This window comes from Strongylocentrotus purpuratus, unplaced genomic scaffold (assembly GCF_000002235.5).
Source record: "Strongylocentrotus purpuratus isolate Spur 01 unplaced genomic scaffold, Spur_5.0 spur5_scaffold_7, whole genome shotgun sequence".
Classification (NCBI taxonomy): domain Eukaryota; kingdom Metazoa; phylum Echinodermata; class Echinoidea; order Camarodonta; family Strongylocentrotidae; genus Strongylocentrotus; species Strongylocentrotus purpuratus.
Genome location: NW_022145613.1, coordinates 28,808,459 through 28,829,247, shown reverse-complemented (window position 1 = coordinate 28,829,247; position 20,789 = coordinate 28,808,459). Strand labels below are relative to the sequence as shown.

At 37.9% G+C, this 20,789-nt stretch overlaps 1 protein-coding gene across 1 annotated transcript; it reads right to left on the bottom strand.

The window, feature by feature from the left end:
• Positions 1-3,458: 3,458 nt before the first annotated feature.
• LOC579208 (peroxisome proliferator-activated receptor gamma) lies at positions 3,459-19,567 on the bottom strand. Its single transcript, XM_779336.5, has 9 exons — positions 18,440-19,567; positions 12,264-12,704; positions 10,381-10,523; positions 8,450-8,526; positions 7,618-7,771; positions 7,018-7,217; positions 5,987-6,261; positions 4,878-5,044; positions 3,459-4,287 (listed from the first exon to the last, which is right to left on the bottom strand). Exons 2-9 carry the CDS (start codon positions 12,596-12,598, stop codon positions 3,956-3,958), a joined length of 1,683 nt encoding a protein of 560 aa, XP_784429.4. The 5' UTR covers positions 12,599-12,704; positions 18,440-19,567; the 3' UTR covers positions 3,459-3,955.
• Positions 19,568-20,789: the final 1,222 nt, after the last annotated feature.

Below are 20,789 nucleotides of genomic sequence, written 5' to 3'. Positions count from 1 at the left end.
TAATAAGTTTTCCCTAAATTAAAGGAGATTTCGTGGTATAGTGGTTCATTCACTTGGTTCTCAGTCCACGGATTGAGGGTTCGAATCCCAGCCCGGAATGAACATCTTTTTGGCAATACTTTTATCCACTTTTGCCTCTCTTCACCCAGGTGTATATGGGTATCCGGTATGCATCAAAAGCGCTACATTATTGCCCGACAGCTATGAGCGAAATGATAATGCCGGAGCACCAATTCAGAGTATCATACATAAAGGATATCCTTATCATCATTTACAGTGGGGCTAATAAATTGATGCAATCTAAATAATAAATAATCCTATATCTTAGGTGGAGGGTTATTGTGGGACAAAATAGCTTGGCCTTGCTCAAGTACAAGGTATACGAGCAATGAGGTAGAGAAAGACGAGCATGCTGTCAGCTTCGGCTATACTCAAAACTCAATTCAGTTCTCCCCTCTTCAAAGCAAAGTTAAACAATAGTTTACTTCTAAAGGTAATAAAGTTGACTAGCAAATCTCTGTTGCTCAACATAATGATGTCAAATGTTTAACTTTTACATCGACTTACCTACTGATTTGGGTAATGTAATTTAGGCTGGTTTCTATTTATATTGCACAATTATTGGTACGAAATAGGATTTAAATCATTTCTATAGCCTCTCAATCACACTTTGACAGACAAAACTTGTTCCACAAAGCCAACTCAGGCATCAGATTAAGTTTTCATATTTCTTTAAATTTCATTATATTACAATACGGGATAACAGAGGATGATAATAATATTTTTTTTAATATAAATAACAATGAGAAAAAAGGGAGTGTTCACTCCCCCCCCCCTCGTTTATTCAACGGCTGGCTGATACGGCGCTAAATGAATGTCACGATTTTTATTTTAAAAATTGCCAGGGGAGGGGGGGGGGTGCATTTTCATTTTTAATTTTAAAAAAGGTAGAATTATTGTTACCATCTTTTTTTTCACCTGTTTTTCCCCCATTTGTAAACACCTGAAGCACAGATAAAGGGTGTCTTTAAAATTCTAAAACACCCCCTTTTGCCGGGGGGGGGTGTTTGAACATCTAAAACACCCCCTTGTTTGCCAAGGGGGTGTGTGAAAACCCAAAACAACCCCTCCCCTCGATACGCCAATGTATGTTTGTCATGTACTTTTTTCAGAAATGAGATGAGTAAAGTTAATGAACTGAACTGATTAGAGATGGCGCACTTTAATAGAATGTCTTCGTTGAGGATTGAGTTTGATATGACAAAAATGACAGTGGCTAGTCCCGTTTCTGTTTTCACGACTTCAAAATAAACTACTATTAAGCATTAACCAAATCATGCGGTATCTGTAGCATTTTTTTTAATTCAGCTATCCGTTGTGGTTTAACATGTTTAACATTATTTGTATTCTTCATAAAACGATAAAAGACCACGAATTTGTAGTTCTATACTTGCAGCAAAAATCATAATATCATTAAACAGAAATATCGTATAAAACACATGAAATTAAAGATTACAAGTAAATAAAACCTAACCAGAATATTCCATCATCTAGGCAACTTAGGAATAAAACACACACTCAAGGAGAAAACAAAATTGCTAGAAGACAGTTATAAATTTCAATATAAAATCCATAAAGAGTCTTGTCCACTTAAAAGTAAAATTGTGCATTGTTGAACTGAAATGTTGGCATTATTATAACCATAACTTTATACACAACAAATAATCCTAATATTTTCTCTCCATCCTTATTTTTTCAGTTTTACCGTTGAAGAAACGAAATAAACAAATCTTTTCAGGAATGAAAGCAGAACCAAAATTATCCCCCAAAATGATTGTGCAAATCAACAAAGCACTCCACCTCCACCTCCACTTTACCGAAAGACAACAAGGCGATGAAAATTATCAGATTATAAACACATGAAAAGTTATTTTAAGGTAATTTTAGCAAAACGAAATATTAGAAATAAAAATGCAACGAAAGAAAGAAGCGAGGTATCATTGTTTAGAAGCTGATTCGATCTTCTTACATTTAAAAATTAACTTGACTTCTAATCAAGCGGCGAAGTATAAATTTATATTGAGATTGTATTTAAATCCTATAAGTTTTTAAAGGAATTGACTCAGTCTCGCTGAGAAATTACGTTCCCTTTACACAGAAATGTGTATGTGGGACTACAAAAACATGTAGCATTGAATTTTGGTACACAAACTTTTAGCTCTCTCTCGTTATATTTCGAATAAGGATAGCATTTGCATTCCACTGGACATATTTATCTGTGATATCTTTTGTACACTAACATAAAATCATAAAAAGAATGAAAAAGCTCACCAATTAATGTTCCCTTTCCCAAAATCCAACTTTCTCTTTAATGAAGGGAGTGGGTGTCTACATAAGATCAAAGTCTTGATAAAAATTCATAATCGCTATGTTCGCAAGTGGTCTAGCGTTGAACTAGACATTTAAGGAGGCATGAAAGAAAGGGCGGCGACCCCGATCCTACTAGGTCAATGAATTGCGAATTAACAGGTTTCTTCATATAGTTGGAGTATGTTAAAAGACGTCCTTTGGTCTTCCTTTCTCGTAGCCATTCTCGTGCCTCCATTTCTGTTTTTTTATGCTCGCCATTCGATGGGGGCGGGGGGCACCCCACCCCTCCCATAGCTACATCACTGATGCCCGCGTTTTCATTGTCAGCCCACATTTTATTCATTATGGCAATTATTTTATTTTTTTATATATATTTTTAATTTTGAGAGGGGAGGGGGGGGGGGTTCTCTTCAACTTTACACTGTAAAATGCTGAGATGATTTTGTGCGTTTAAACTACAATGTGTGGGGAATCTTTAACGAACCGGTAGACAGAGCCATTACTACATTATAACACATCAACAAATGAAAAAGAAAAAGGTTTCACAATGTTTACATCGAATAGCCCAGTACAGTAATGTTAACACTACCAATTAGAGACAAAAACAATATCCACTTTCATGTTATATTCGAAAAGAATCTTTGGAATAATCAAACAAGTTATTGAATTTCAAATGAAGAAATTAACGTTGCTTTGAAACTGATACAATGATAATATATTCTGCTATTTCTTCTAGTTTCAATCATCACACTGTGATATTAGACCAAATCCTCTTAAAATGTAATTCAATTACAAAAATGGTATTTTACCAGAATTCATCAATATCACTCAACTGTATATATTTTTTTTACAAAATCGTGTTAAATCACTAGAAACATTAGAAAATATCATGTACACACGAATACAATCAACAATGATTTTTGAATTCTTTGTCATTCAAGTTCTCCCAAATTTCGAAGGGGATGTTTCGTCATCCAGGGCAGCGTTTCACAAAACCGTCATTAGTGCAAGTTCACCGACATCCCATTTGAAACTCATGTTAAACTTAATACACGAATTTCAATGGGATGTCGGTGAACTTGTACTTATGACGGTTTTGTGAGACGCTCCCCTGGCGATATATATTTCAGTCTCAAGAGAGTTTCTTGATTGCAAATCATCATGTCTGAACTTTGACCCCGGAGATCAGGAACAATACCGTGAAATCTCTGCACGCAATGTATACTGTGATAAGGGCAGACGTGAGGCCACAGTCGGCTTTAATAGAAGCCGGTTGGATGTGAACATGAACAAATATGTTGTGACGTAAATATGTTTTATTGATCGTTTCTAGGCTGCTGTCCTGAGCATACAAGTCTGGAACCATTAGGCGTTTCGACATTTTGTTGGGTCTATTCCAACTGTTATTAGTCAGAGTACGAAGTTTGAGGATGCAATCTACCACGACACGAAACGCTGAACCAAGGAACCCCTTTCTAAAAAGTGTTTGTGCAGTCTCCGTTATCTCCTTTGCCTGTGTTTCCTTCCTCGCGCTCTTGGTATACCTTCATTCAATAGTGTCAATTCACTTTGCGGCATCGTAGAGTCACGTGGACATCGTGGATTCGCCTGTTTCAGCCATTTCCGGCGCGTTCGGCGTCGTTTGCTCGTCCGTCTGCAGCCAAACGATACTCCCGTACACCTCGTTGAGCAGCGGGCTAGGCTCGGCTGGCAGGTGACCGTTGCATCGCATCTTGATCTGCTCCAACCGCGCTAGATGGTCAGGTACCAAGGTGCGAAGGGCCACAGCCACGTCCATTAGCTTGGCGTAGAGGTTGCTCCGGTCCGGGTGGTTCTTCTTCACCTCAAGGTACAGAGTTTGTGCTAGGTGCTCCTGGTGCCGCTCAACAACCTCTCGGTCTACAAGACCTTCCCGATCTGTAAAAAAAAAATGCCACTCTGTTTATTAGAAAATATTAACTCGTTGAGACATATTTTGACAGGACGTCACTATATTAGAAAATACTGTTTTTTAAAGCCCGTCTACACTAGTTTAGCTAGGAGGATTAGACATCCCTGCAAGGTCACTGACAGGTGCTTTTCTCATCAAATCAGCTCTCAACTAACATAAGAAAAGGGGGATCGTGGGGGACCAACAGGCACCGATTAGGCATCGTTTGCTATATAGAAGGCGCAAGTAGCTATAAGTAGTGCAGTGGGACTTTAAGGCAACATACATTACTTATTTCTCATGTATCATTTAGAAACATGCGCTCTCATGAACACGGGAAATTTCTATGTTTGTACAAAAGCTGTGGGAGCGTTCCTCATGCATGAAATGGCACGTGTTGACTTAAAAAGATTCGTAACATTTTAATGTTTTCTCACAAATTTAATAAAAAAGTTAAATTACTCAGTTCGCAGGTTAAGAAAGTATGCGCCATAATGTTTCAGCCGAATTTGTTCCCCCTTTCCCCCATCTCAAAGAGAATCAGCGCCGCTGAATAAGAACACAAGAATTCGATTACCTGGCGAGTATAGGAGGAAGGTACAGAAAACAGCCTTCTCCTTGTCCGTCAAGCCCAGCTCGTTGAACATCTCATAAAACATCATCTCGGTCGTGTAAGTGGTCACCTTCCCGAACGGGGAATTCTCCGCCACGTCTCTTCGAATGTAGGTGTTGATCTCCGGGAACCTAAAACAAAAATGTAACATGCGATCAATTGTATTGACGTCATTTTATTCAGTGGCCTTTCTTCTCACATGAAGATGTAAGGTGGTTGTCCTGGAATTAGTGCGGACCTGGGGAGTGTTTCACAAAGATGAAGATCGACTTTAAGTTGGACTTAACTATGGCAGGTCGTTCATACCACTATAGTTCCTCTAACCATTCCTGAAATTGGTCTCTCAAGGGACGTTCAAAGCATGGTCACAAATCTTCATAATTTACCTTTTTTGATGGTTCATTGTTGAAGGGAAAAATATTATCTAAATATCATAATTGAGAAACCAATGATGAGAGCAACCAGTGGCATGAATAGCCTGCTATAGTTAAGTCTGACTTAAAGTCGATCTTAGTCTTTGTGAAACACTCCCCCTGTTGTTGAATGACGAAGATTAAAGCTGGATGTTCTTGCCACAGCAGGTTCAGGGTATGTGTAAGAAATATAGGTGGAGTCGTGTTATAGCGATTGTTATTTCCCCCATCGCTGCTCTCCTCTTTTAAACTTTTGATTTGTTTTGGAGGAAGAGGTGCCCATAAAGCCTAAAGCCCAAGTAACCCTAAAGTAACCGAATCGGAAGCATAACCCTTACGAAGTGTATCTTTGGCGAAATGCCGACGGAACAAACACTTTGGGGACATCGCTCAGCCCATTCCTGTACAGTTAACACGACCGCAACTATTTTCGAAAAACCAACCTATTAAATGCAATTGTAATGGCCTTGTATGTCACCTTCGGAAGTGTGCGAATATTACGTAAACCGGATGTGATTTCTATGGGACAGACAAGATTGCGATTTTCAGTTTCCCTTACAGGTTTATTGAATAAGATATTGTAAAAATGAATCTTCCCACCTTCGAAACATTGGAGCCCGTGAAAGTCTACCGACAGCCGGAATTTCATGAATTACATACCTGTAAACACCATGGTAGTACCTGCTGGCACTCAGTGTGGCGCACACCTCTAGGGCGGCACCCTTGAACAAGGTCAGCTGATCTGAAGAGGAGAGCCGTCTGAACTCGGGGAGCTGTTTGGCGAAGGTAGCGAATTTCTCGATGGTGACTTCCATGCTGACGAAGCACTGCTGGGCCATCTCGGCCCGGCTGGTGATCTCCTGAGGTGGACCGTCTTTGTTCAGCTGCATCCCCTCAATGACGTAGGTACCCGAAGGCATATGGGCTGTAAAAGGCTGATGGGGAAGAAACACGAGAACAAAGTATTAGTTTCTACGCAGCTGCATATATTTCACATTTACATACGTCTTCGAAACTAGACTGTAATAAAAGACCTAAATATTTTTATGTATTACGTTGATATCAAAATTTTGTTTCGTTTCGCATTCTAAATGTTCCAGGTGGATCGGAGCAAGAGACGACTCGGCGAGAGCTTATAATTTGTCCGTTGTGCCAACTTTCCATTCTTCGATGATTCCTCCATGAAAAATACCTTGTTTACTACAACAATCCCATTAAGTCATCGAGTCGTCTTTAATAACGTAGATGAGTTTTAAGACTTAGTCTATTAGTAGGATTTGAATTTCCATATTTTGCCTTACTCTCTCTCGTATTTGTTTCTTTCCTTCTATCTCTCTTTCTTGCTTTCTTTCTTTTATTGTGGGGTGAACTACATGTTTATGCCATGAAATGGTACTCAACCATCTGAAAGGGAGGCTGCTCATTTCATTACATTTATTTTACAACACATCATGTCAAAACTCCTTTATTCTATTTTCTCTCAGTTTCCAAATAGATACTTTTCCAAAGATGACAGACAGGGGCCCGTTTCATAAAACTTTTTATCTATAACAAATGCTTAATTTCTATGATAAATTTGCTCTCTGCCAATCAGATGCCTTGGTTTCAGTAGCTTATAACAGTAGCTTGTAACTTGTTATTGATATCAAGTCTTATGAAACAGGGCCCTGATCCATTGGCAGTAAAGTTACCCTTGAGCATCGCTTCCAGAATTTCTCCAAGTCCTCTTGCGTCATTGCACAGACTATGTCATTGAATTGCTGGGCGATGGAGTCGACGAAGACCCGATGCGTTCTCTCGTCCTCCGTCTCGTGGAGGACATTGTCCTTCTCGTCCAGCTCTGTCTTAAGTTTGAGGACTTCGACCTTCGGAACACGTCCCATTCGAACGGCTGATTGGCATTGGAAGTGAACGTAAACGTGAAAGAGTCATTTACATTTTTACAAATATAGGTTAGCTATCTTGGACTAGGCTATGAATGCTGCCCGGCACGATCACAATTATCATTAGACGTTATTAAAAAACAGCACGTGACTTACGTCAGAAATTTTAAAAGAGATCACGTGACATGAATTTATTGATGGATTTTGTTTCATGACGATAAAAAGATTATCATGTTTGAACTATGAAATATAAAAGCTATTCAAACTAAATTCGGAAAATGAATTAGGAAGTAGTGAATTTGTGATTTCCGTTATTGTCCTTTGAGAATGTGAGCTACGATCGAGGGACTCTCTTACGATTCCCTTACGATTCTCTTACGATTCCCTAGTGCCTGCATGGTAACCTACCTGTAGAGGACATGCCAAGTATAATGCACTTTTGGTATCTGCAGTACTGGCACTTGTTCCTTGTACCTATGTTGACGATGCAGCCGTCAGGTTGACCCCAGTATGGGCAAGGCTTATAATCAATCTTCAGTCGTTGGGTTCTTCTAAAGAATCCCTATGATATAATATAATCAGATATCAAGATAAGAAGCATCTGGTAATATACGGTATACGGTATACGTTTTCAATGGATCAATATTTGTAGTAGGTCAACGCGTTTAATTTATTTGAGGACGCAAGACTTGTAAGTACTTGGGTGTGGACAATTTGTGGTTTATAATTGACATTTTGAACTTTATCAAAGTTTATTTATTGCAGACAATTTTCTTTAGTTTCACAGACAAGATAGTATTATGCCTTGTTCGTCATTTAAAGTACTTAATAAATTGTATTACATTTATTTGGTTATGCTCAGTTTAGCAAACCGTACGTAGGTTGAAGCTTATCTTAGGATGTTTGTTATAAATGCGTCATCAAATATTTAACTGTTTGGATCATATGAAATAAACTTCGTATAGCATGTAATTAATTATTCAGAATCCGTCTCAATCCAAATCTAGGCTTTACATCAATGGCAAGTTACAGTGTATATTACAAGTTACTGATATATTCAATTCAATTCCTTTATATTCCATTGAAATTCAAAGTAAACAATACATAGAAAATGAACAGCAAAATCGGAAGGACCCCAAGATAAGCAAATCTTGTGAGAATGGGGCCGTGTACAAAAATAAACAAACATGGAAATTATAATTGAGAACAAATTTCAAAATGAAATGTTAAAGGTCTTTACCTTACACCCTTCGCACGAGTAGACACCATAATGCATACCAGAAGCTTTATCACCACAGATCTGACATCGGATAATATCTAATGATGGAATAGCAATAAATAAATCTGCACTGTTTCGAATGTGATATAATTGTAAATTACTTCCAAAAAAAATTAAATAAATGGGAAACCTATCCAGAAAATCATCATTAGTGATGGAAATATTATTCATTTCATTTCGTCTCTTGAATGATTATATCATCAAGGTAATTTTGTCCATTCAATGCCTGAGACAGTGTGATAGAAAAATGTCGTCGTTTTGAAAAAGAAAATCACATCTAGAAAGTTGCTTACGTTGGTAATTATCGACTAATTTCTGAAAAAATATAATATCTTCCTACGGATCTGAGCCTAACTTGAAGCTACACACATCTGTTCAAATATTCCTTGCAAAAATAGCTTGCAATATATTTACAAATAATAACATAATTACCTAATACCTAATTGAAAGCAAACATTCTGATACATTATCAAGATAATGTGATGATTACAGTACTCAACTTATGTTTCTTCGTATTAATACCATGATCACATAGTGACCTACTACATAAGGAAATGAAATAGAACGACAATCGCCTGATGAGTATGAGACCATATTGCAAGTAAACCTACTGATATAATTATGATTATCAAGATATGATGATTACAATACTAAACATGTGGTTTATATCTTGTAAGACCCTCTCCCTTATCGCAGTCACGGAGAGACCTACTTTTTTGAATTACCGAGGTACTAATTCAAAATTGAGGAAACGAAATCGAAGACTTGGAGAGTATCCATCAACATAATTTATATATGCTGCGGTTATCATGGTTACAGACATGAATTTCCTTGGACCTATTCGCCATTACCAATATTCATTATGGAATATTACAAATATCTAGGTCAACGCCATGTTATCAACATGAAATTTTGTATGTAGAATGAAAATTCGTTCCCATGCCTTTCTGTACATACACATACATGTATAGGCTTTCATTGACAGCATGTTTTGTGGAAAACTGAATGACAAAAGGATGATTTAAGGGTTCATGATCGGCTCTAACATATTATAACTGAGACGAAAAGTGTAACATTTGATTATGCATGTAACACAATAAGGTGAAATCCATATAAGAAGTGTCTTGAGGACGTCATACTTGTATCATTGGGATAGTAATTTAAAATTTATAGAACATAATTTTGAAATGAGTATAAAATAAATATATGTCTAAGGACAGATGCTCCGGGCAAAGATTTGATCCCTACACCTCTAGATTCAGGTCCAAGTGAATAGACCGCTAAACTTGTTATAACACTCTAAGTTCCAAGGTATTCGAGCCCTACACATATATATGTATAGTCAAATGAGTGAACCACTATACCATGGTCCTTCCCTTGGTATATCACTCAAAGGTTCAAGCAGGGATTCGAACCCCAAATCTCTCTATTTAGAGTCAAATGAATGAACCACTATACCACGATGCTCTTCTCCATAATATGACGACAAATATTAAGATTTCTCTAGCTATTACTGTGTTTATATTTCTCCCTCAACAAACGCTACGTGGTATTTCCCAGATTAACGGAATCCCTCACTTCAAACCCCCCCCCCCCCCCCCCACTCAGTGTTATTTAGGGTACGCATGTGGCGTGTTCCCAGCGACCCCCCCCCCCCCCCCCCTTTCAGCAAAAGTCCGGTGTGTAAAGTCAATACGGGTAGACCTTTTTCTTTTGTTACGAGCCGGAGAGTTTGGGAACACGCATGGTATCCCTCCGTTAACCCAGTTTGCAATCCTAACCTACACTAACCTACCACCAAACCTATACTAAAACCCAGTTGCAATCTTAACTCTAACGCTTTAATATTTATGAAATAAAGCCTATATCAATAATTGATAAAGATTTTGTACCTGAATACACGGGATCGTCTCCTTTATTTTTGTTTTTTCTAGGTTTTCTTCTGCATGCTGTCTTTGTTTCTTCACATGTGGAGCTGCATTTTACTTTCTTAGTAGGAGTCGACTCCTTCTTGAACTTGCATTTGACACTTCCCCTGAAAATGAACAAGAGGATATTTTCACTAAACACACTATATACTTACTGGGGGTGTTTCACAAAGACTAAGATCGACTTTAAGTTGGACTTAACTATGGTAGGCCGTTCATGCCACTGTTTGCTCTCACCATTTACTGGCATTGGCCTCTCAAGGGACGCACAAATCATGGTCATAAATCTACAGATTTTTTTAATTCTTTTTTATATTTCATTATTGAAGAAAAAAATATTATGTAAAGATCATAATGGCGAGAGCAAACAATGGCATGAACGGCCTGCCACAGTTAAGTCCAATTTAAAGTCGATCTTAGTCTTTGGAAAGAAGTATAAACGAATGGTGAGCATATCCGTGTATAATCACCCACAAGCTCTATTACGGTCATTAATTGGGGTTTTGTTAATGAAAGAAATCAATCAATAGATTGATTCATTTGAATTCAAAATGTAAATTTTGCTAAAAATTCATCATTCATGTCACATATAGAATGACTAAAAACGTTTAAAGTTCGGTTTATATTCACAATCCGTGACAATCTAATTTGTCAGATTTAGGATTGTTTATCTTCATATAAATTTTAACCCTTTGGAGTTCCGTTGCCTTAGATGAATTTATTACTCATAGATATTACTGCTCGTAGCTCTGTTCAAATTTATATTTTTGAGCGTTTCCTCTTTTTTCCCTCTTTTTCCCCTCTTTTTGTTAGGGGGTGGCATTATTTACCATTTCTACCGTGCTGTTTATAAAATGGTATGGATTCGGTAATAGGGTGATGATTAATTAATAATTTTGGGGCGTTTCCTCTTTTTCCCCTCTTTTTGTTAGGGGGTGGCAATATTTACCATTTCTACCGTGCTGGTAAGGCTTCGGTAATAGGGTCATGATTAATTAATTATTTTGAGGCGTTTCCTCTTTTTTCCTCTTTTTCCCCTCTTTTTGTAAGGAGGTGGCATTATCTACCATTTCTACCGTGCTGTTTATAATAAGGTATGGATTCGGTAATAGGGTCATGATTAATTAATAGGCCTATTGGTCGGTAATGACGGTGATCTTACCATTGCCATGGTTGCATTTGTATATTCCATTACCTTTGTACGAACTTTCGGCTTCTGTTTTTGATCAGAGTGGTTTACAAAGTAGGTTACCTATTTGCTCAGTAATTGACCTACTCTCTCTGTCTCTCTCTCTGTCTCTTTCTCTCCCTCTCCCTCTCCCTCTCTTTCTCTCCCTCCCCCCCCCCCTCTCTCTCTATCTCGCTTTCTACACGGTATCTCTCTGATGAACCTGGTAATATGATAAATGCATTATTTTGAAACGAAAATGAAACTTTCCTCAAATTATATGATTCTCGAAACAAGAATAACCACAATTTGTCAACGGCGATATATTAAAAAAAAAAAACGGAAATCAAAGTAATACACAGCAAAATCTGAATAAAGTCTGTCCCAGCATGGATACAAAATGCAAATTCAGAAACTTTGGTAGAATGCAAATCGGTAACACTAACGGCCTGTACCCTCCAATCCCCCCCCCCCTTAAAACCAATTTGGATTATCTCAAGTACACAAGTACACAAGACACTGTGCCCCAATATTGTGTGCCCCCCTTCAAGTGTTACACCTAAACTATCTTTGTTCGTTTTGTTTTCGTCTTTAGATTTTATCAGAATACCCCCCCCCCCACACACACACACACACACACACACCACTACATCCATGGACACGCCTTTGATGTATTTACCTGTTTGGTGATTCTGCTCTCGAGCTTGATACATTACACGTCTGCGACGAGATTGTGTCCTGCTCCGTCGTATTCGTCGTTGTCTTCGTCGTCGTCGTCGTCGTCGTCGACTCCCTGTCATTCACCATTTCTTTGCCGATCATTATCGAGTCGTCTGAACTCGACGAAGAAGCCTCCATGTCTTCGACATCATTGTCCACTTCGAATGGGTGATTTTCAGGCTTGACTTCTAAGAAATAGTCGTCGGTGGTTTCGACGGTGTCCATTTTGGATTTTCCTGTTGAATCCTGTTTACCTATCTGGAGCCCGTCATACCGTACCGTAATGGAGTCCATGGTAGAGCCGGATAAAATATCAGTTGTATTTGACCAAATTTCACAATGCCTCTGAAATCATTCCTTAGGTTTTACTTGAGTTATTGTAAAATAAGATCAATGGACCCTGAAAAATAAAAAAAGACATAAACAAAAGTGACAGCAATTTTCAGTCACAACCTGATGAAATATATTATTTAGAAAAAGAATAACATGAACATTATCACACATTTGTAGAGTTTCTATCAGCACTGGGGGTCGATTGAGCAACGAAATGAAGTGAATCCTGACGCACACATGCCGAAGACCATTAACACAAATGCGAAATGGCATAAATTTAGTATCGTCATGGTTGAAACTGAAAACGAAATCATGAGACAATATTATTGCTAATTAAACAATCAAGTTTTGTGATTTATCGCTACAGTACGTGTGTCTCATATTTATTTCATTTGTATAGATCCTGTTTATGAATACATTGTAGCATTTAAAGGTAAAGACCAGTATTGGAAACGCCCCAATTTCAAAAAATGAAATGGAAGCTCTCATTACCAATCATGTGAAAGAATATGTTTTGACTAATACATGATGATACAAAATTTGCCGGGAAACCGCCTACTAATTCATATATTTGGTAAATTTGTTTCTCTCATGGTCTGTGAGAGATATAGGGTAGTCCCATATACATCTTTCTGTGTATAGTGCTTGTAACTTTACGAAGAATGGGCCAAATTTCTTATCATTTTGATGATTCCAGAACCTTGCAGATGCTAGATGCTAGATGATCAACCTTTTCTGATCGATTCCACAACGTTTCTTTCACAATGCAATCGCATGACCATAACTGCTCTTTACCTTTACGAAGAATATTTATTCTTTGAACCAAATATATATCTGTGTTTGAATACTCGTTGTCCTCGACTTTTGAAGGTTGTAAAACAACCATTTCCATGAAACATTAATTTGTAAGGCCGAAAACTCGACTATTTTATATAGGCCTACAACAAAATATTGTGCCATCGGAATATGATAACACGTATGCACAGGATGTTTATCAAGTGGAGAATTCCTGAGTGGCATAACAAGGAGAGAGAGAGAGAGAGAGAGAGAGAGAGAGAGAGAGAGAGAGAGAGAGAGAGAGAGAGAGAGAGAACAAAAACAGAGAGAGAGGGAGAGAGAGAGAGAGAGAGAGAGAGAAAGAGAGAGAGTAAGGGATGAGGAGGGGAGGGTGTAAAATCAACGTTTGATTCATATGCAGCTTCCTTATTTGGGGAGAATGTTAATAGGTATCCACACATGTACGTGTCGTTCCGTATCAGACCTTTTTTCTGCAGTAACTGCTTTAATATCGATTACCAAGTCTGGCATAGGTTTCATAATGCCAATTGAGCAACCAATTAGGCCTATTAACAAATTGCAGAACAGTGGCTACTCCTTTCCCTGCATATCGCACTCCCAAAGAACAAGGCAGGGAGAAGGCTGGGAAATCCCCATTGATATCTAGGTCGACCTTGTACCTTTGAGCTGAAGGTAACTTTCAGCTCAATGGTACGAGATTGGAATGGTACGTGACTGACGTAGAAAAGCCGAGATATCTTCTTGAAAATATATAATGTCAATATTTGTTTTCGACGGATATTTGCAGTAGTCACTGTTATAAAACAGGAGTGCAGGAATTATAATGCACAACCCCCTACACACCCTTCACAAGGTCTAGTTGTATTTTGCGAGTCTCAAGATGCTTATATCAGCTATTTTGTAGTATGCATTTGTATGTACCCGTAATCTATTTGTACTACTGTCTATGTTGATCAGGAATTAAATACTTCCACAATGGGAGCACTGAAGTCTTAATTGCATTCATGAAGAGTGCCAGGAAGCCCCCTCCCCCCCCCTTTTTTTTCCTAATTGGGTCAAGTTTATCATTTTAACTGTCTAGGGGATGGATTGCCCTTTTAGCACCAATCATCCCTCCCCCTTCCTTGTTTCCTTGGGGAAAATTCTATAACTGTGACTGTAAAAGGGGAAATGCCCTCAAGTCCCCCCCCCCCCCCTCTCCCCTAAAAATGATGGATCCGCCACTGTTTGAACAGACTGGTACAATAGCTGCAAAGTCCTAGTAGAATAAATATCGTGAACTACATATCATTTCAAAGTCAGAGTCCTTAAAAAATTGTGATATGGTATAGATGTATTTTTGTAAAGGTGTAATTTGTAGTTTAAACACTAAATAGCATCAAAATAATCGCTGCCAAGTAACGATCTTTTCCATTTAGAAAATTAAACTAGTAATTATTTACTTTTGAAGTATACACATGAAACCCAACCCACACAGCTTGGTTTGGGAAGGAAATGCGACAGACGCAGATTTCTGTGTTTAAAACAAATTAAATGGTAATTATTCTTAATACGAATATCCAAGCATGTCAGGGGAAAATGTATTTTATTTTCAACTAGTTTTGTATTATAATCAATACCAGCAAGCTACCCGGGCCGGGCCCATAAACTAACAGTCAATAAACTTAATATGCCCTGTGTATATAGTTAGTCGACTATCTTTACATAAAATTAGTAAGGTTTTATTAATAAGGCCCCATAAAACCAAGGCCTAATAACAAAAATAACGTGTTTCTCGTCCGGACTTTTAAAAAAAAGGAGGAGGCAGAGCATCGCTTTTTACTATTTTGCTAACAAATAATTTGTTTCACTTTAGAAGCTATTTAAAAGAAATGTATAAATTATATCACAGCTTTTTTCTTTTTTTTTTTTTTTTGGGGGGGGGGGCTTTAGACTTTTCTTTTCTGAATAGTAAATAGTTTTTTAAAAAGGGAGGCGGTGACCAAAAAGAAGATGGGCGGGGACGAGAAACACTTCATTTGCGTAATTTGGCCTAATGATGCAGGTGGAGATAGGCATATTCAGCCGAGGAATTAATTAGTATATAGCGTGATACATGACGAAGAGATCATGCCTGGCTGGTTTCAGATTTCACATTCGGTACTACCAAGTCTTGCTCTCGTCATTTTTTCTCTGCACGCTATGTACAATACCGCGTTTCTTTTGTAAAATGTGTCATGTGGCATACAGTATACGCATGTAAAAGAGTTCGGGGCATGTTTACACCTGACCTTGAACACAAACGCTATTCATATGTGCTTTTCTCAAACATTGTGGACGCCGCGGCGTGCTCCAAGATTGTATGGTGGTATTGAGTTGTGTTATTAAAGGTATAGTATTCCTTTCACAGTCCAAAATATAGAATTGTATGACTTCATGCAATGGTATACGTCACGAGAATGATAAAGGTCAAGGTATCCTCTCTGAACAGGGAATTGAATCTGACTTTTCGTTAAAATTATCGACTGTTCGATTTCGAATGGGAAATTTGACAGGTCACAAATATATTAATTTCGCTGTAACACTGTGTATAAGGCACCAGTGTTAACAAATGGAATATTTAACAAAATTAACATAACGAATTCAATCTTACCACTTTTTTTAAATTTCTTTGCTGGAAAGCGGAACTGACTGATCTTGTTTAAATGTAATTAAATACTCTTGTTTGAAGTCACATGAGTATCTTTAGTACCTTTAGTTTTCCCGAGTGTACTACGCGTAAAAATAAGAACTTGTTGTATTGCCCTTTGCGACCGGCCCAAAAATCTGAAAATCTACGGTCGGCATTTAAAAAAAGTATTTTTTAGATTTTTTTTAAATAAATGAATAAAAAAAATATGTATTTTGTTTGTTTAAATGGGATATAAATGCATAAAATCAAATTATTCCAAAATTCTCACTCGTGCAAACCATGGATAATTATGAGGTGAAAAAGATATCAATGGAATGATGACGTTGAAACACATGTATTAAAGCATTAAAAACTGAGAAATATCAGCCAAAAGAGGGCGGGAAAAAAAGAAAAACAACAACAACATTCGAATCTGAAAAATATCGGCCCAAAGAGGGCGACCAAAAAAAAAGTAAAAAAAAAACAAAACTTTTCCGACCGACCGACCCATGTTTTGGCACCCAAAGGGCAATACAACAAGTTTTTATTTTAGGCCTAACTGCTGTTGACCTGTTGTTGACCTGTTGTTCCTGGTTGACCTAACCTGCCTATAGTGGCCTTAAAATTGTTATGTCGGTATTCCGTTAACTAATACATAGCTGTTGATATGGGAGGCACACCTCAGAAAAATTATCGGGTAGCTGACAGTAGCCTATAGGGATATATCTATAGGTGTAGGGATAGCTATGTCCATTTATATTATGTTTCAGGATCTTACATTGCCAGAATACAGCCCATCGCACATTATGATCTGACTATATACGATCCGATTTTGGAAGAATTTACAATACAATTTGATAAGAACATTCAAACTTAAGTAATAATCTTAATGACCGGAGGGCCGAATGGTCATAAGATCGAGCAAACAATATATGTTATGGTATTTTATGCTTATTTGCCATTAGAGGAGGAAAGCTAAATCAGCTCATAATCATAGTGACGTCACAGGTCCGGTCGGGTTCAGGGTGTCATATATACCCGGATAATGAGTTTTTGTTTCTTTCCTGGTGCTTAACCTTCAACTTACGAAGTGCGCCCGTGTTACACACACGCACGCTATTAAACATTAGGATACATTCCTTTTGATCTATTTTCTCGTCATTCGATATACTCTATCTCCAACGTACAACATAACCGCAGACGTAAACGTGTAACCAATCCTTAACACACGTATACTGAAATCTCAAAATTGATATCTAGGCCTACCTAAGTCAACAAGTTATTCATAAGTCACATCGACTTATAAATTGCTCAATTTGTTGCCTTCCTCATGGCCAGTGACAAAGTTACGGTGGGCATGGGGGCAAGTCCCCCCCCCCCCCCTACCATCACCACCATAAACTGACGGGAAAATGGGGAAGGAAAGAAGAGAAAAGGCTAGAGAGGATTATATTTCATGTGTGTATTGTATACAAGCACAGGGGTTGGGGAGCCTGTACTTCACTATAGGACCGTGCATAAATAAATAAAAAATCATACAACATTACGAAAGCATATTATATGAAAATATAAAAATAATAACAAACTATGTAGAATAAAACAGTTGATAGGGGAAATACATAAAAGTTTACAACCCCGAAACACGCGATATGCTTCACTCGTCAATGTCTCTTTGATTCCGTATACTTATTTAGGATACGTTTGAAATTCGCAAGGTGGGAAAGAACAGAACTTCAATTAGCGATATCAAAAGGAAATATTTCCCCGAAGTTATTGAAAGGCCTACATAATGACACAAAAACTAGTTTGATTAATACAGTGAGCCTACATTAATGAATCAATAATGCTGATGCCTACTTAAAATTTTAAAAAGGTATTACTTTATAGCTATCAACTTGATCTTGGTATGCATTTTCATCAGCTTTTAAAATAAATTGATCCCTTTTCACTTGAATCGAAGAAGAAAAAAAAGACAACTTGTTATTGAATAAAACTGTATCGGGCTGACATATCACAACGCAGTGGAACACTGCATGGGCATGTGGTGCCATCTTTATTTGCCACATGTAAACATTGTACAGATAATGCGCAAACATTAATGCAGTTGCAATCGGGAACAACGTCACGGGGGCAATGTTTTGATAAAAACTGCTCAGTCTGAATACATGGGAAAGCTATAGTCCTAGTATGTACAGAGAACCGTCTGTAATTAGATTGAGTGATAGTTCCGCCCATTATTGGTGGCGAATGTTAACCAAGTGTTGTGAGATGGTTGGTAATAGTCTCGATCATAATAACAATGATAATCACCGTAATAATGTCATAACCCGGAAGAGAGAAAAAATTATACTTACGTGTAGAACGCAGTCCCGTACCAATAGATCTGTAGAGTAGCCTACGAGAATTAAAACGTTGATACAATCATCATGTTGCAGATAATAGTAAAGCCTGTATGAATTTTACCAGCAGCGAATATTATGAGTTCATCTAAAAGCTAGTCAAAACATGTTCATGGTATACTCGTGAAGCCTTAACGTTGACCGCTGTAGAAGTTGGCATGGTTGATGGTATCGTTTGCGTAATTAAACTCAGCGGTAGAAAAGCGAGTTCTTGCTCATTAGTGAGAATGTAATACAACCGCGTGTCATATTTTAGTACCTTTATGAGCAGTAATATGATTCGCCTTGGTTACTGCTCTCGTGTTGTCGTAAAAGCACATTCATTACGATGACACGGTTCAAATCCTTTGGTTTCTGCCACATACATACGCATCGGTAGGAAGCACGGCAGTGGTAGTAAATGAAGAACTATTTTTAGATCAGCTACACCGATGTCGCCTTCTTCGTATAGCTCGGTTATTAATAACAGTTATATAGATGTACTAATATTGCTTGTGATGATCTTTTATAGACCAACGCTAGCAGATGGTAAAATATAGGTCCACACGGGGTGTGTATATCAAAAGAAAGCAATATGTGATTGCGTTTGGATAATGCAAGGTGAACTTGAAGAATAAAAGCGAGTGAGAGAGCGAGTGAGACTGGGAGAGCTAGAATTTACGCGACCTGGTTTCAGCAAAACACTAGCGGTACGATTTAGGACTCTGTGACGAGCACAAAATTATTGAGCAAATATCAGACAAATAATGCAAACAGAGGAACAATCGCATAATCATGACTGTGCGGATATCGAGCAACGTACAGCAAAAAATATGAAATGGTTTGGAGTGAAAAAGGGCTAAAAAATATCTGATAGAAAGAAACCAGAAATTGTAACAGTGATGTAGATAGGTATATGAAAAAGAGAAAGGGGCGCACAGAGCTATATAAAAGCCTGAATAAATACGAGAGAGGGTGGGTGGGAAGAAAGAGAGACAGGGACAGGTATAGAAAGATAAACATAAACACACGTATAGAGAACCATATTGTGTTAATGAATTGAATTGGAGAGAGAGAGAGATAGAAGAAGAGATCGGAAATGAGATATAGAGTAAGAGTAAGCTTGTGTTTGTGTGTGTGTGAGAGAGAGAGAGAGATATATATATATATAGAGAGAGAGAGAGAGAGAGAGAGGGAGAGAGAGAGGGGGAGGCAGGGAAACAGAGAGATAGAGACAAACATACACACATAGGCAGAGACAGATAGACAAGGACAGAGGCAGACACAGACAGACAGACAGACAAAGTTAACATACACAGACGAGGAATGGAAGAAATGACTTATGGAATTGAATTGAAGAGAGAGAGAGGAGGGAGATTAAAATGGAGATAGGGGTACTAGTAAGTTTGGTGAGTGCGTGCTTGAAAGAAGGAAAAAGAGGAATATAGAGACAGGGAGAGAGACACAGAGAGGCAAAGAGAGGCAGAAAGAGATGAATGAATTAATGGGTTATTGTGTTGGCCTTATCGTATTGACACAAAGCAAGCTTAACAAGTTCAAAGTGCATTATATTTTCAGATGCGACCCGAGTGTGAATGATCACTGAAAGACACAGTGATGATACAGCGAAAATGAACAGACAAACAGATATGTATTAGTGTCGCTATTACTACTGGAATACCGATGGGGTGCTTTCGGGGCTGCACACCCCTCCCTCGTAAAAACACAAGAGAGAAAGAAAATGACATGAGGAAAGAAAGCAAATATAGAACTTCTAGTAACGTGCGATTGTAGATCTATAAAAAGAAATAAACGTTGTGTGAATGAAAACAAATCACTAGCGCCCTCTGTTTATCTGATGAAGTACAGTATCTTTTCTGTTCAGTGCAACTTCTTTTCCTATTAATTACAATCGTTATATTCATTTCAAATCATATCAATTCATGTTTTGTCAAAATGTGTTTTATAACCTGATCACTAAATTGGACTAGTTTACTATTTCATTTTTTTAAAATCCTCTTTAATGGCAAAAAACGACATTTTTGCACAAAATAGTGTACATATTGTGGCATAACCGGGCTCTGCCGGGTAGCGTTCTGCCTTGCAGTCTCTCAAAACCCGGTCCACGCTCTCGACAATCATTCATCAACTATATCTCTCAGTGGGCTCTCACAAAAATATATCGTGTAAGAATAAAGTGAACTAGCTCTCATTCACTTACTCCCGCAATCACTGAATGCCTGACAGGAACTCAAGAAATAACACTTGCACAGTATATCTCAAGTCAAGTAACTTTACTCGTTTCTGGTAACGGACCTTTCGCAAC